The 11,984-nt window shown below is 50.5% G+C and overlaps 1 protein-coding gene across 2 annotated transcripts; it reads left to right on the top strand.

Moving 5' to 3' along the window:
* The first annotated feature begins 3,062 nt into the window (after positions 1-3,062).
* ATG101 (autophagy related 101) lies at positions 3,063-10,601 on the top strand. Of its 2 annotated transcripts, none has more exons than XM_055294759.2 (4): positions 3,063-3,105; positions 3,455-3,602; positions 6,692-7,019; positions 9,892-10,601. In XM_055294759.2, the coding sequence occupies exons 3-4, from the start codon at positions 6,768-6,770 to the stop codon at positions 10,294-10,296; spliced, it is 657 nt and encodes a 218-aa protein (XP_055150734.1). In that variant the 5' UTR covers positions 3,063-3,105; positions 3,455-3,602; positions 6,692-6,767; the 3' UTR covers positions 10,297-10,601. The 2 variants fall into 2 exon arrangements, with proteins under 2 accessions (XP_055150734.1, XP_055150733.1); XM_055294758.2 differs by having other exon boundaries at positions 3,079-3,343.
* The last annotated feature ends 1,383 nt before the right edge of the window (positions 10,602-11,984 follow it).

Genomic DNA, 11,984 nt, shown 5'->3' with positions numbered 1-11,984 from the left:
CCAACCTCCCTTGGTCCCTCTCTCAGCTCCTTACAGACCCTTATCTCTCAATATTTCCTCCTGATTGCCTTCTGGTTTTGTGCAGCCTCCCGAAGAGGTTGCTGGTCTGCTGGGCAGGCAGCTTTCTCTTTCTCCCAGGAGAGGTACCCACACCTGGGATAAGAGGCAAGGGCTGAAAAAGGGCAGAACTGTGGGGAGGAAGGAAAAAGGATAGGGAACAGATGATGGGGGAAAGGCCAGCCAGAGGAGGAGCTTGTGCAGCCAGGTTTGGAAGAACTGAATGGGAGGGGGGAAGCCTAAGGGTGAGGTGGTGACAGTGGTGTGCTGGAGCCAGCTGGCACTGGCCCGCAAGGGCTGATTTTAACCTTGACGATCAAGATGCAATCGTCCATCCATTCTGGACTCTGCATTCATTGATGTCTTGTAGTTTGAAATTACCTATGGTAGGAAATGGGCAAATGCTACAAACCAAGGCATTTCCCCTACCAGAGAGCAGGTGTGAAGCATTTATCAGGACACCACTGGTGGGTGGGGGTGTATTGGAGAGTGGTGGTACATAGGAGAGAGTTGGCTGAAGAAGCCAGCCAGAAAGAGAGCTCCCATAGTGGCAAAGAGCTTTGGATTTGAACTCAAGGCTCTGTTATTTACTGAATGACCTTGGGCCACTTACTTAACCTCTCCCCAGTCACTTTCTTTCTCTTTTTTTTCTGAGACGGAGTCTCGCTCTTTCGCCAGGCTGGAGTGCAGTGGTGTGATCTCGGCTCACTGCAACCTCTGCCTCCCCAGTTCAAGCGATTCTCCTGACTCAGCCTCCGGAGTAGCTGGCATTACAGGTGTGTGCCACCAAGCCTGGCTTTTTTTTTTTTTTTTTTTTTTTTTTTTTTTTTTTGTATTTTTAGTAGAGACGGGGTTTCACCATGTTGGTTAGGCTGGTCTCGAACTCATGACCTCAAATGATCCACCTGCCTCGGCCTCCCAAAGTGCTGGGATTACAGGCGTGAGCCACCATGCCCGGCCCAATCTCTTATCTATATTGCAGGATTGATTAGTATCAGGTTTAAATTTATATGTACATATATATGGTATTTAAAATCATGACCTTTCCATTCCACCTAATAAATGTTATCTACTATTGTTTTGGGAGATAAAAGCATGTGTTAGAAAAATGAGCTTTTTTTTTTTTTTTTTTTTTTTGAGACAGGTTTTCTCTCTGTTGCCCAGGTTGGAGTGCCATGGTGCAATCTCAGCTCATTGCAACCTCCACCTCCCAGGTTCAAGCAATTCTTCTGCCTCAGCCCCCCAAGTAGCTGGGATTACAGGTGCCTGACACCACATCTGGCTATTTTTTTTTGTATTTTTGGTAGAGATGAAGTTTCACCATGTTGGCCAGGCTGGTCTCAAACTCCTGACCTCAAGTGATCCATCAGCCTCGGCTTCCCAAAGTACTGGGATTACAGGCATGAGCCATCACACGCGGCTTTTTTTTTTGAGACAGGATCTTGTTTTGTCATTCGGCCTGCAGTGCAGTGGCGTGATTATAGCTCACTGCAGCTTCAACGTCCTGGCTTGAGTGATCCTCCTCCTCCACCTCAGCCTCTGAAGTAGCTGGGACTACAGGGGGACACCAACACGCCCAGCTAATTTTTTAATTTTTATTTTAAAGATGGGAGTCTCACTATGTTGACCAGGCTGGTCTTGAACCCCGGCCTCAGGTGATGCTCTGTCCTAAGCCTCCCAAAATGTTGGGATCACAGGGGTGAGGCACCCCAATGGCCAGAAAATGAGCATGGTAATCCCCAACTAACATCTTAACAATGTCTCCTGGCCGGGCGCGGTGGCTCACGCCTGTAATCCCAGCACTTTGGGAGACCGAGGCGGGCGGATCACGAGGTCAGGATATCGAGACCGTCCTGGCTAACACGGTGAAACTCCGTCTCTACTAAAAATACAAAAAATTAGCCGGGTGTGGTGGTGGGCGCCTGTAGTCCCAGCTACTCGGGAGGCTGAGGCAGGAGAATGGCGTGAACCCGGGAGGCGGAGCTTGCAGTGAGCCGAGATTGCGCCACTGCACTCCAGCCTGGGCGACAGAGCGAGACTCCGTCTCAAAACAAAAACAAGAACAAAAACAAAAACAAAAACAAGACTGCCTCCTGTTGGAGGTGGGTGCATTAGCAGAGCTCTCGGGCTTACAATCTACATGGAGAACCAAATGCGCTCCAGGAAGTTACACAGCACTAAAAATACACTTGTATTCATATTACACTTTACAGGTCACAAAAATCTTTCATATGAGTTATCTCCTGTGATCCTCACGACAGCCACCTGTGTACAGAGAGCATCAGAAAGGATGAGTGATGTTAAGGGTCACGCAGAGAAGCAATGGCCGAATTACTAGCCTCCGAAGGACTGTCACCAGATTGGTCACCGTGGAGTATCAAGTAGTGCTGCTGCATAAAGGCAACACTGAGAGATAAAGCCCCTTTCTCCAGCATCTGTGTGGGTGGAGGGCCAGGGATCCCGTCTGTTACGCACATTGAACAAACTCAAGTTTTGCCATCCACTGGGCGTCCTGCAGCACAGCGGTGTGGGCTCATCTTCAGGACCTCTCTCTACGGGGTACGCCCCTCATCTTGTGGAGATCAGTGCTCCTTCCAGGCCTCTCAGTCCGGACTGAGTTGGGCACCGCGTCAGCGTCCCCCGGCCGGGCTCGCCGCCGATGACTCAGCTCGGCCTAGGGAGGCGGCCGAGAGCCCATAGGGCTTCTCCTTCCCTCCAGTCTCTATGGCGGAAGTCAGTTGTCCCGGCCGAAACACCACAGCGTTCTCGGTGGTGGGCTGAATGGACTCGTCCATATGAGGGGGATCCTCATCACCATCAACTCTTAAAATCCGAGACATAACCACGAAAGGAGCAGCCCCCAGATCAGGGAGCAACGTTTGACTATCTGTATGTGCTCCTCTGACTAGTGGATGATGTGGGCGGCTACATGCGTGCGGGGGCCCGGCGAACTGGGCAGGTGCCCCCTCCGGGGCCGCGGGATATGGTGAGCTTCCCGGCGCGCGGGGGGCGGTGCGGCTTCCGGTCCCGGCTCAGCCTACGACCCAGGTAGTCTGGAGCCTGCCGGGAGAGTGGTGGCATCTGAGAGGCTGGTCGCGGACGGGGGCTGGGGGAGGTGGGAGCTGTTTTAACCGTGTGCCCCCTCTCCTGTGCCGGCGTGGGCGTCCCCCGGGACGGCGGAACGGGGGCGCTCCTCCAGCTTCCGAGTCCAGCCAGCCCGGGCGCGGGGCGCCGCCCCCGAGACACCCGAGGAGTCCGTTCCTCCCTGGTTACGTGGACTGTGGAGGTTCGCGCGTAGTGGCGGCGTGGGGTACGGGACCCGGGCGGGAATTCCTTCCTGCGTCCGTCCCGAGTCTCTTGATATGGAGCCAAGTAAGCTTTCTGGTTTTGCTTTTAGCCGGTCTCTTGTGGCTCAGCGCCGTGCGGAGGTTGACGCGTACTTGCGGAGGTCGCACCAGGGCGTGAGGAGGAGGAGGAGGAGGAGGAGGAGGAGGAGGGGCATGAGCCGAGCTTGAGGAATCCGTGCTCCAGACTCTGCACTCAAGGTGGGAATGGGCGCACCCTGTGCTCCAGCCAGGCTTGAGAAGGCAGCTGTTAGCCTCTGCCACTCGGGCGGACAAGAGGGGCGAGACTTTCCAGACCCTACTCTGGTGGGCCCTGCTGCTCGCTGTGTGGGGCAGGGGACAACAAGGTTTTCACAGACCGAATGTGGCTGCTGTGGGAAGGAGAATGGGGTTGGTCAGGACTGACTTCTTGGAGGAGTGGATCCTAAAATAGTGCGTAGAATGAGGAAGGAGCCCAGGCTTGGGGCACAAGTGAGATGTGTGGCTTGTATGAACGATTTCGGGGGACGCAAGAGGGAGAAGTCGTGGAAGAAAGGGAGCCGGACCAGAGCCGGGAGTCTCTAGATGGGAAGAAAACTGCTGGAGGGAGTAAAACTGGAGGGCAAAACGAGCAAGAGAGCCCTTCTCATTCTTGATCCAAGCATGTAGGAGAAACTAATCCAGCAACCCCTGGAAGAACCTGGAATTCCTGGGTTGGGCTGAATTGAGCAGTTGTTTTGTACAAGGTACTAGGAATTACCATTATAGTGATGAATGGAATATAGTCTCTGCCCTATAAGCAGCATATAGGAATTGTCTGCCTAGTGGTAGAGACAAAAACAAAACGTGATGGTGCTTGATAGTACAGGTAGACGCGAGCTGATCGCCAGGTGAGGGGCAGAGCTGGCCTGATCTCTGTGCAGTCCACAGACCGTTGCCCTGTATCTTGTGCTGAGCAGCAGTTTAAAAGGGGCAGACACAAACTGAAATATACTTTTTATATTCACCATCTGTCAACCAGATGAGTGAAATATACTTAGAGGAGAGCTGCTAGGATTCCATGCAGATAAGACGTGATGTGGAACAGGCATGTTTTTGAGGACTGGGGACCTTCGGCCTGTAGAAAGGGTGAGGGGGTGGTGGAATAGCTGCCACTAAATAAAAACTCACTTGTGGAAAAGAGGTGAGACTTATTTTGTGTGGCTTTGGGTACCAAAACTAAAACTAAAAGTGGTTTGAAGCACTAAGAGACAGATTCTTCAGCAGAAAGAATAACTGGACTGGGTGCAGTAATCCCAGCACTTTGGGAGGCCGAGGCGGGTGGATCTCTTGAGCTCAGGAGTTCGAGACCAGCCTGGGTAACATGGCAAAACCCTTTCTATACCAAAAATACGAAAAAATTAGCTAGGTGTGGTGGTGTGCGCCTGTGTTCCCAGCTGCTTGCGAGGCTGGGATGGGAGCCTGGGAGGCAGAAGTTGCAATGAGCAGAGATTGTGTCACTGTACTGCAGCCTGGGTGATGGAGTGAGACCCCATCTCATAAATAAAATAAATAAATAAATCCGAATAACTGAATAGAACTTCCTGAACATTGACTAGTTGTTGTGAGAGCTAGTGAATTTCCTGTCAGGGGCGGTTTGCAAGCTGAATACTCTGAGTTATAAGGAACTTGAAGTTCCCTCTTCCTCTGGCCATGTATTTAGTTATTTACTATGTTCTAGTTCTCAAGTCTCTTGTTCTCTCCTTCCCACTCTCTCTACCACTGCTGTGGTATAGCCTTGCATCATCTCTTGGCAATAACAATGTAATAATGAATTATAGCAGCTAATACTTAGTGGATGTTTACTATTTGTCAGGTACTGCTTTAAGGGTTTTATACATGCTAACTCATTCAGCCCTCAACCCTTTAAAGGTAGCCATTATTATCTCTTTTGTATATATGGCAGATAGGTGTTAAGCAGCTTGCCCAAGATCATGGGCATGGAGCAAGTGGCAGAGCTGGAGTTCTAGTCCAGGTTGTCTGGCCTTCAAGTCATCGGTTTTAACCACTAGTCTACTGTATTTTACATGTGTTACCTTAATTCTCACTACTGTCCCCATTTACAGATAAGTTCAGAGAGGTTGAGTGATTTGCTTAAGGTCACAGAGCAAGATGTAGATGAGGTGGGATTCAAACCCAGGACTGTAGGACATGAAAAACCCCCCACACCTGATTATGCTGCTTCTGTAACTACGTCTACTGTAGTGGTCTCTAACTGACTTCCCTGCCCAGACTTTGTGCCTTAAATCCACAAGTTTTTACCCTGGAGTCTGTGGATGTGGGTGTCCCTAGAAATAGGTGAGATTTGGTATATGTGTGTGTGAGAGTCATGTTTTTAAAGCCCAGCCTTCATGGCTTCATTCACTTCTCAGAGCAGTTTGTGACCCCAGTACAGTTTAGAGCCATTCTTTGCCCTTTAGCCAGAGGTACTTGTCTTTTTTTTAAAATTTATTTTATTACTTTGTATTTTTTTTTTTTTTTTTTTTTTTTGAGACAGGGTCTCACTTTGTCACTCAGGCTGGAGCACAGTGGCATGATCTCAGCTCACTGCAGCCTCAGCCTCCCACATTTAAGTTATCCTCCTGCCTCAGCCCCTTAAGTAACTGGGACTACAGGCGCCTGCCACCAGACCCAGCTAATTTTTTGTGTTTTTGGTAGAGATGGGGTTTTATCATGTTGCTCAGGCTGGTCTTGAACTTTTGAGCTCAAGTGATTTGCTTCGGCCTCCCAAGTTGCTGAGATTAATGTGAGCCACCACACCCGGCCTAGAGGTACTTTTCTGATGCAGATTTGATCTTGGCACAGTGATGCATTGACTCTTCGCTGCTTTTAGGACAGAGTCCAAATGCCTTAACCTGTTCATTCAAGGTCCCAGGAAATCAGACTCCAATCTTTCTGTACTTCTTACTCCCACCTTGTACTCTCTCCATGGTGATAATGTTTAGTTGTCTGCTTTTTCTTCATCCTGTCAGCCTGAGGGCAGGGGCCGTGCTTGCCTTTGATGTCTAGTACCTGACAAATGTTGCACAGTGAGCATCTGCTGTAAACTACATTGAAGGCTGTAAAATGGAATCCCAGCCTGTCATTTGGACTGATCACTTTGAAGCTCTTGAGCTTTCTGATCCTGAGAGTTGATGATTCTTTGATAGTGTGTGCTGCCAAAATGCAGAGAAGGGCCAGTGGAGGCGGAGGCTGAGCTGAGCCTAGAAGGAAGTGAACAGATAACATATGGACTATTCTTGTCAGCATTCTGACCTGGGCTCCTCTTGCAGGGTGGCCCTTGGGTAGGGTGAAGATCCCCTGTCTTTATCCTAGTTCCCCACCTTGGTGTGGGTTACTGGGTGCAGGATGAACTGTCGCTCGGAGGTGCTGGAGGTGTCGGTGGAGGGGCGGCAGGTGGAGGAGGCCATGCTGGCTGTGCTGCACACAGTGCTCCTGCACCGCAGCACGGGCAAGTTCCACTACAAGAAGGAGGGCACCTACTCCATTGGCACCGTGGGCACCCAGGATGTTGACTGTGACTTCATCGACTTCACTTACGTGCGTGTCTCTTGTGAGGAACTGGATCGTGCCCTGCGCAAGGTTGTTGGGGAGTTCAAGGTAAGGGTGTGGCATAGCAGATGGCAGGGGGGCCTCGAGGGCTCCTCCGCCCCAGCTTGCTGTGGAACCAGCCTTCTCTTCCTGAGTATGTGAATTGGGTTCTTTCAGGTTCTGAGAAACAGGCGTGTTGAGAGCTCCTCTTCAGGGGAGAGCGTGTGTGTGTGTCTGTGTGTGTGGTGGGGGAGGGAGACATTCATAAATGTGCCTGGGGGAAAAGGGAGAGCAGGAAGCTGAGCAGTGTTGGCAGCCAGGTCCCCTGCGGCCATCCTTGCTTCTGTGGTCTTGACCTCTCTGGCTACAGCTCTCTCTGCTTCTGCTTCCACTTTTCCTTTCCCACATGAAACTCCCCCAGAGGGCGGCTTTCTTGGTTCAGGTGGCTGCCATCCAAGATAGGAGTGTCCCTTTTGGTGGTGTGGCATTATGTGCCTGGGTAGGAGAAAGATGTGGAAGGGACACGGCCGGCTGCCGCTATTGGTCACCTCAGGAGGTGGGAGTGGTAGTGTGCCTTCTTCTCTGGTCTTTGTTCAGAGTCACAGCGTTTGACCATTTCATTGGGTGCGTACTTTTAAATTTTAAAGTAGCAAAGATAATTTTTCTTTTTTCCTTTTTTTTTTTTTTTTTTTTTTGAGACACAATCTCACCATGTCACCCAAGTCTTGAACTCCTGGGCTCGAGCAGTCCTTCCACTGCAGCCTTCCAAGCAGCTGGGACCACAGGTGTACACTACCGCCACCATGCCCGGCTAATTTTTGAAGATTTTTTTTGCCATGCCTGGTGGCTCACGCCTGTCGTCTCAGCACTTTGGGAGGCTGAGATGGCCGGATTGCTTGAGCCCAGGAGTTCAAGACCAGCCCCGGAAACATGGCGAAACTCCATCTCTACAAAAAATACAAAAATTAGTGGGGCGTGGTGGCACATGCCTGTAGTCTCAGACGCTTGAGCAGCTGAGGCGGGAGGATTGCTTGAGCTTAGGAATTCGAGACTGCAGTGAGCCATGATCACGCTACTATACTCCAGCATGGGTGACAGAGCAAGACCCTGTCTCCAAAAAAAATAATTTGTTTTGTAGAGATGGGGTGTCACTGTGTTGCCCAGGCTGGTCTTGAACTCAAGGCTGGTCTTGAATTACTGGCATGACCTTAAAGGCATCTGCTCTGGGGTTAGAACACAGGGGAGCTGTGTGTCTGACTTTCATTCCATAAATATTTGCAGAGCCCTTCACTGTGCTGGGTACTGTGTGCTCATTGCAGGGGGTTGCCCAGTGTCGGGTGAAAGCTGTCCCTCATTGTCCCGCCAAACCCAGAAAGGGCAAGTTCATAAGTGGTTTCCTAGTCACCCTTAAGAGCAGCAGCAGCACTCAGCCCTGTGTCCTCCAGGTGTCCGTGAGAGGCAGGTGGACCACAGTGGTGAAGAGCATGGGCCTTGGAGCTGGGGTCTACCACCCAGCAAGTGTGTGACCTTGGGCTAGTGGCTCCACTCAAAATAGCAGTAATAATCCTGCTTACCTCAAAGGGTGTGTGCACTGCAAGGACTGAATAAGTCAAATATGCCCAGTGTTTGGAACAGAGCCTGGCACACAGTAAACATTACAGATGCGTTAGCCATTCAAGGTTACTTGACCTTGGTTTGTCAGTGAAGGAGAGCCTCTTCCCTGATGCGTGTGGTTCAGGATTTCAGGCATCTTTACCCTCTGGGTTGGTATTAACTCAGATGGAAAGGAGCTTCAGGGTCCTGGCTGCCCTAGGAAGAGGAGTATGGGGCCACTCACACCCATGGGGTGGCAAGGGCAGAATCATTGGACTGGATGGTCCTGTTTGCTTCTCAGGGGAGAAGAGGGAGAAGCTCCAGGTCTGGTGTGTCCTTCAACTTCCCTTCCCCATTCTGTTGCTTGGTTTCCCTCTTTTTGAGCAAGGACCACTGGGCTCTACAGTTCCCTCTTCCTTAGCTCATAAAAGAGACTGTGAACTGGACGCAGTGGCTTGCGACTGTAATCCCAGCACTTTGGGAGGCTGAGGCAGGAGTATTGCTTGAGCCCAGGAGTTCGAGACCAGCCTGGATAACGTAACAATACCCCGTCTCTAACAAAATAAAAAAAATTAAAACTTAGCTAAGTGTGCCTGTAGTATCCGCTACTCCGGAGGCTAATCTGGGAGGATCGCTTGAGCCCAGGAGTCCGAGGCTGCAGTGAGCCATGATTGCTCCACTGCCCTCCAGCCTGCGTGACAGAGTAAGACCCAGTCTCTTTAAAAAAGATTGAAAGAATTATGTTTAATTGGCAGTGGAGAAGACAAATAGAGTTTACAGGGGAAGAGGGAGATGTTGATGACGTGATTAGAACATTTTGAAGGATATGGGCTAAAGGGGTGGTGTGGAAGGAGAAGGCCCTTAATGCAATGTAAAGGTGAAAAGCAAGGATTTAGAAATCAGACAATCCAGATTCAAACCCTGGTCCAGCCATCCATAGGCATGTGACTCTTGCAAGTTACCTTACTTCTCTAAGCCTCATCGTGGCTTGGTGAAAGCTCATGGGGTTGTTGGGAGGAGCCAGTGGGATTGTGTGTGTTAAGTTCCTAGCACAGAATACGTGTCTGCAGACCAGTAGTTACTCCTGTAATGTCAGTTCTTCACCAAACTGGAGGAGTTGGGCGTGGAGACAGATTTTGTTGGTTTGCTTGAACTACACAATTTCAGGCTGGCAGTTTGCTATGTCACTAAACCCAAATCGTTTACCCTCTCCCAGTCTTGTTTCCTTGCCATGCTTGGATGATGACTAGAGCTAAGAGAGCATAATTCCCTGGGGTGTGGGAAGCAGACCCTCACAGGTGGAAACTCAAGAGGCCTAGGCTTGCTCGTTTGTTCCCTTCTTCCCCAGGATGCGCTGCGCAACTCTGGTGGTGATGGGCTGGGGCAGATGTCCTTGGAGTTCTACCAGAAGAAGAAGTCTCGCTGGCCTTTCTCAGATGAGTGCATCCCATGGGAAGTGTGGACAGTCAAGGTGCATGTGGTAGCCCTGGCTACGGAGCAGGAGCGGCAGATCTGCCGGGAGAAGGTGGGCGAGAAACTCTGCGAGAAGATCATCAACATCGTGGAGGTGATGAATCGGCATGAGTACTTGCCCAAGATGCCCACACAGTCGGAAGTGGATAATGTGTTTGACACAGGCTTGCGGGACGTGCAGCCCTACCTCTACAAGATCTCCTTTCAGATCACTGATGCCCTGGGCACCTCAGTCACCACCACCATGCGCAGGCTCATCAAAGACACCCTTGCCCTCTGAGCGTGGCCGGATCCCTGGGAGCTCCTTGATGGCTCCCAGACCTTGGCTTTTGGGGATTGTACTATTGGGCCTTTGGGCTCTGGAACCTGCTCTGGGTCGTTGGTGAGACTTGGAAGGGGCAGCCCCCGCTGGCTTCTTGGTTTTGTGGTTGCCAGCCTCTGGTCATCCTTTTAATCTTTGCTGACGGTTCAGTCCTGCCTCTACTGTCTCTCCATAGCCCTGGTGGAGTCCCCCTTCTTTATCCACTGTACAGAAGAGCCACCACTGGGATGGGGAATAAAGTTGAGAACGTGAGTTTGAGCTGAGCCATCTCTCCCTTGTCTTGTGTCTGCCCTGACGTGTTAACACTTCCTGGCATTCCTGTGAGGACACAGATGTGTGTTGAGGGCATTGCTCCAAGGTGAGGGGGGTGGGTGGATGGGATTAAAGGTATATGAAAATTGACAGATTTTGCACTTGGCTGGATATTCACACAAAGCAGGTGTTACCCAGATGTGGCCATAGCCAATCTCATGAAGGAAGGTGCATTGTAGGGTAAGGGTCTGTTGCTTTTGGATGTGACTGAGCTGCTCCTCCCTTTTCCCCCACCAATTGACTGCCTATTTCAACACTTCCAAACTCACTTTCCTTTTTTTTTTGTAAACTTTTGCAGGTTATTTTATCACTTAGGTATTAAGCCTAGTACCCATTAGTTATTTTTCTGATGCTCTCCCTCTTCCCACCCTCCAAAAAGCCCCAGTGTGCATTGTTCCCCACTGTGTGTCCATGTGTTCTCATCATGTAGCTCCCACTTATAAGTGAGAACATGTATTTGGTTTTCTGTTCCCGTGTTATCTCCACCTTTTCTAAGGAAGCTGTGACATCCCTGGCCTTTATGTTGTCTGGTCTTGCTTCACCATGGCCCCAGAGAGTACCTTCTCTGTCTTCATAGGGCACTCAGATCCCCATGTGCACCAGAAAGGTCATTTGATGTGGGTCATGTCTGGAGACACATTGGCCAGCTTGAGACTATCTGGCATCTGGTGACACTTCTTCCAGCTTGGGCTGGCCCTTGCCATTGCCTCGGTAACTCACATTCATTTCTACACCTGCATACTCAAGCCCCCATTGTGTGCTATGCTCTCATCAATACAGTCCATGTTTTACAATACTTTTTGGCTGCTTCTGGGCCAGTTCTAACCAGACTAAATGAATTGTGTGTAGGGAGGGATGCTGAGGGAGAAATGGGGTGGGAGTAGGGGGTCTTGTCCATGGTCCTGGAGCAGGGTAGGTAGTCGGGATGACCAGGAAGTGTTTGCACTTGGGATGCGCTTTTCCCATTCTGAGTCACCCTTGGCCACGTGATGTTTCTACTGTTGATCTCTGGGGCATCAGAGAGTTGGAGGACTCAGGAAGGGGGTTTATAGTTGAAGAAGGCCAATTTCTAAAAAGTCCTTGATAGCGTGTGACCCCCGACTTGACCTGCTGCAGTCTGGGGACTCTTCCTGTTTTCCTACCAGACAGCCATCAGCTACTGTAATCCCTTCTGAGGGGACTAGTACAGGTGGTTGGCTGGCAGTGACTTTATTTTTTAGAAGAGGACTCAAGGCTTCCTACAGAATTTTTTGGTAGACCTGGCAGGAGGGTCTTGCTTCTCTGTCCACTTTTCCAGTCTTTCTGCTTTTCTGCAGCTGGACTCTGCTCCACTC

Source organism: Symphalangus syndactylus, chromosome 10 (assembly GCF_028878055.3).
Source record: "Symphalangus syndactylus isolate Jambi chromosome 10, NHGRI_mSymSyn1-v2.1_pri, whole genome shotgun sequence".
Classification (NCBI taxonomy): Eukaryota; Metazoa; Chordata; class Mammalia; order Primates; family Hylobatidae; genus Symphalangus; species Symphalangus syndactylus.
This window is presented reverse-complemented; position numbering and strand designations above follow the sequence as displayed.

Coding starts and splice junctions, on each gene's coding strand:
- ATG101 (XM_055294759.2), top strand. CDS start 6,768: ATGAACTGTCGCTCGGAGGTGCTGGAGGTGTCGGTGGAGGGGCGGCAG. Junction 7,020..9,891: donor AGGTTGTTGGGGAGTTCAAG/GTAAGGGTGTGG, acceptor CTTCTTCCCCAG/GATGCGCTGCGCAACTCTGG.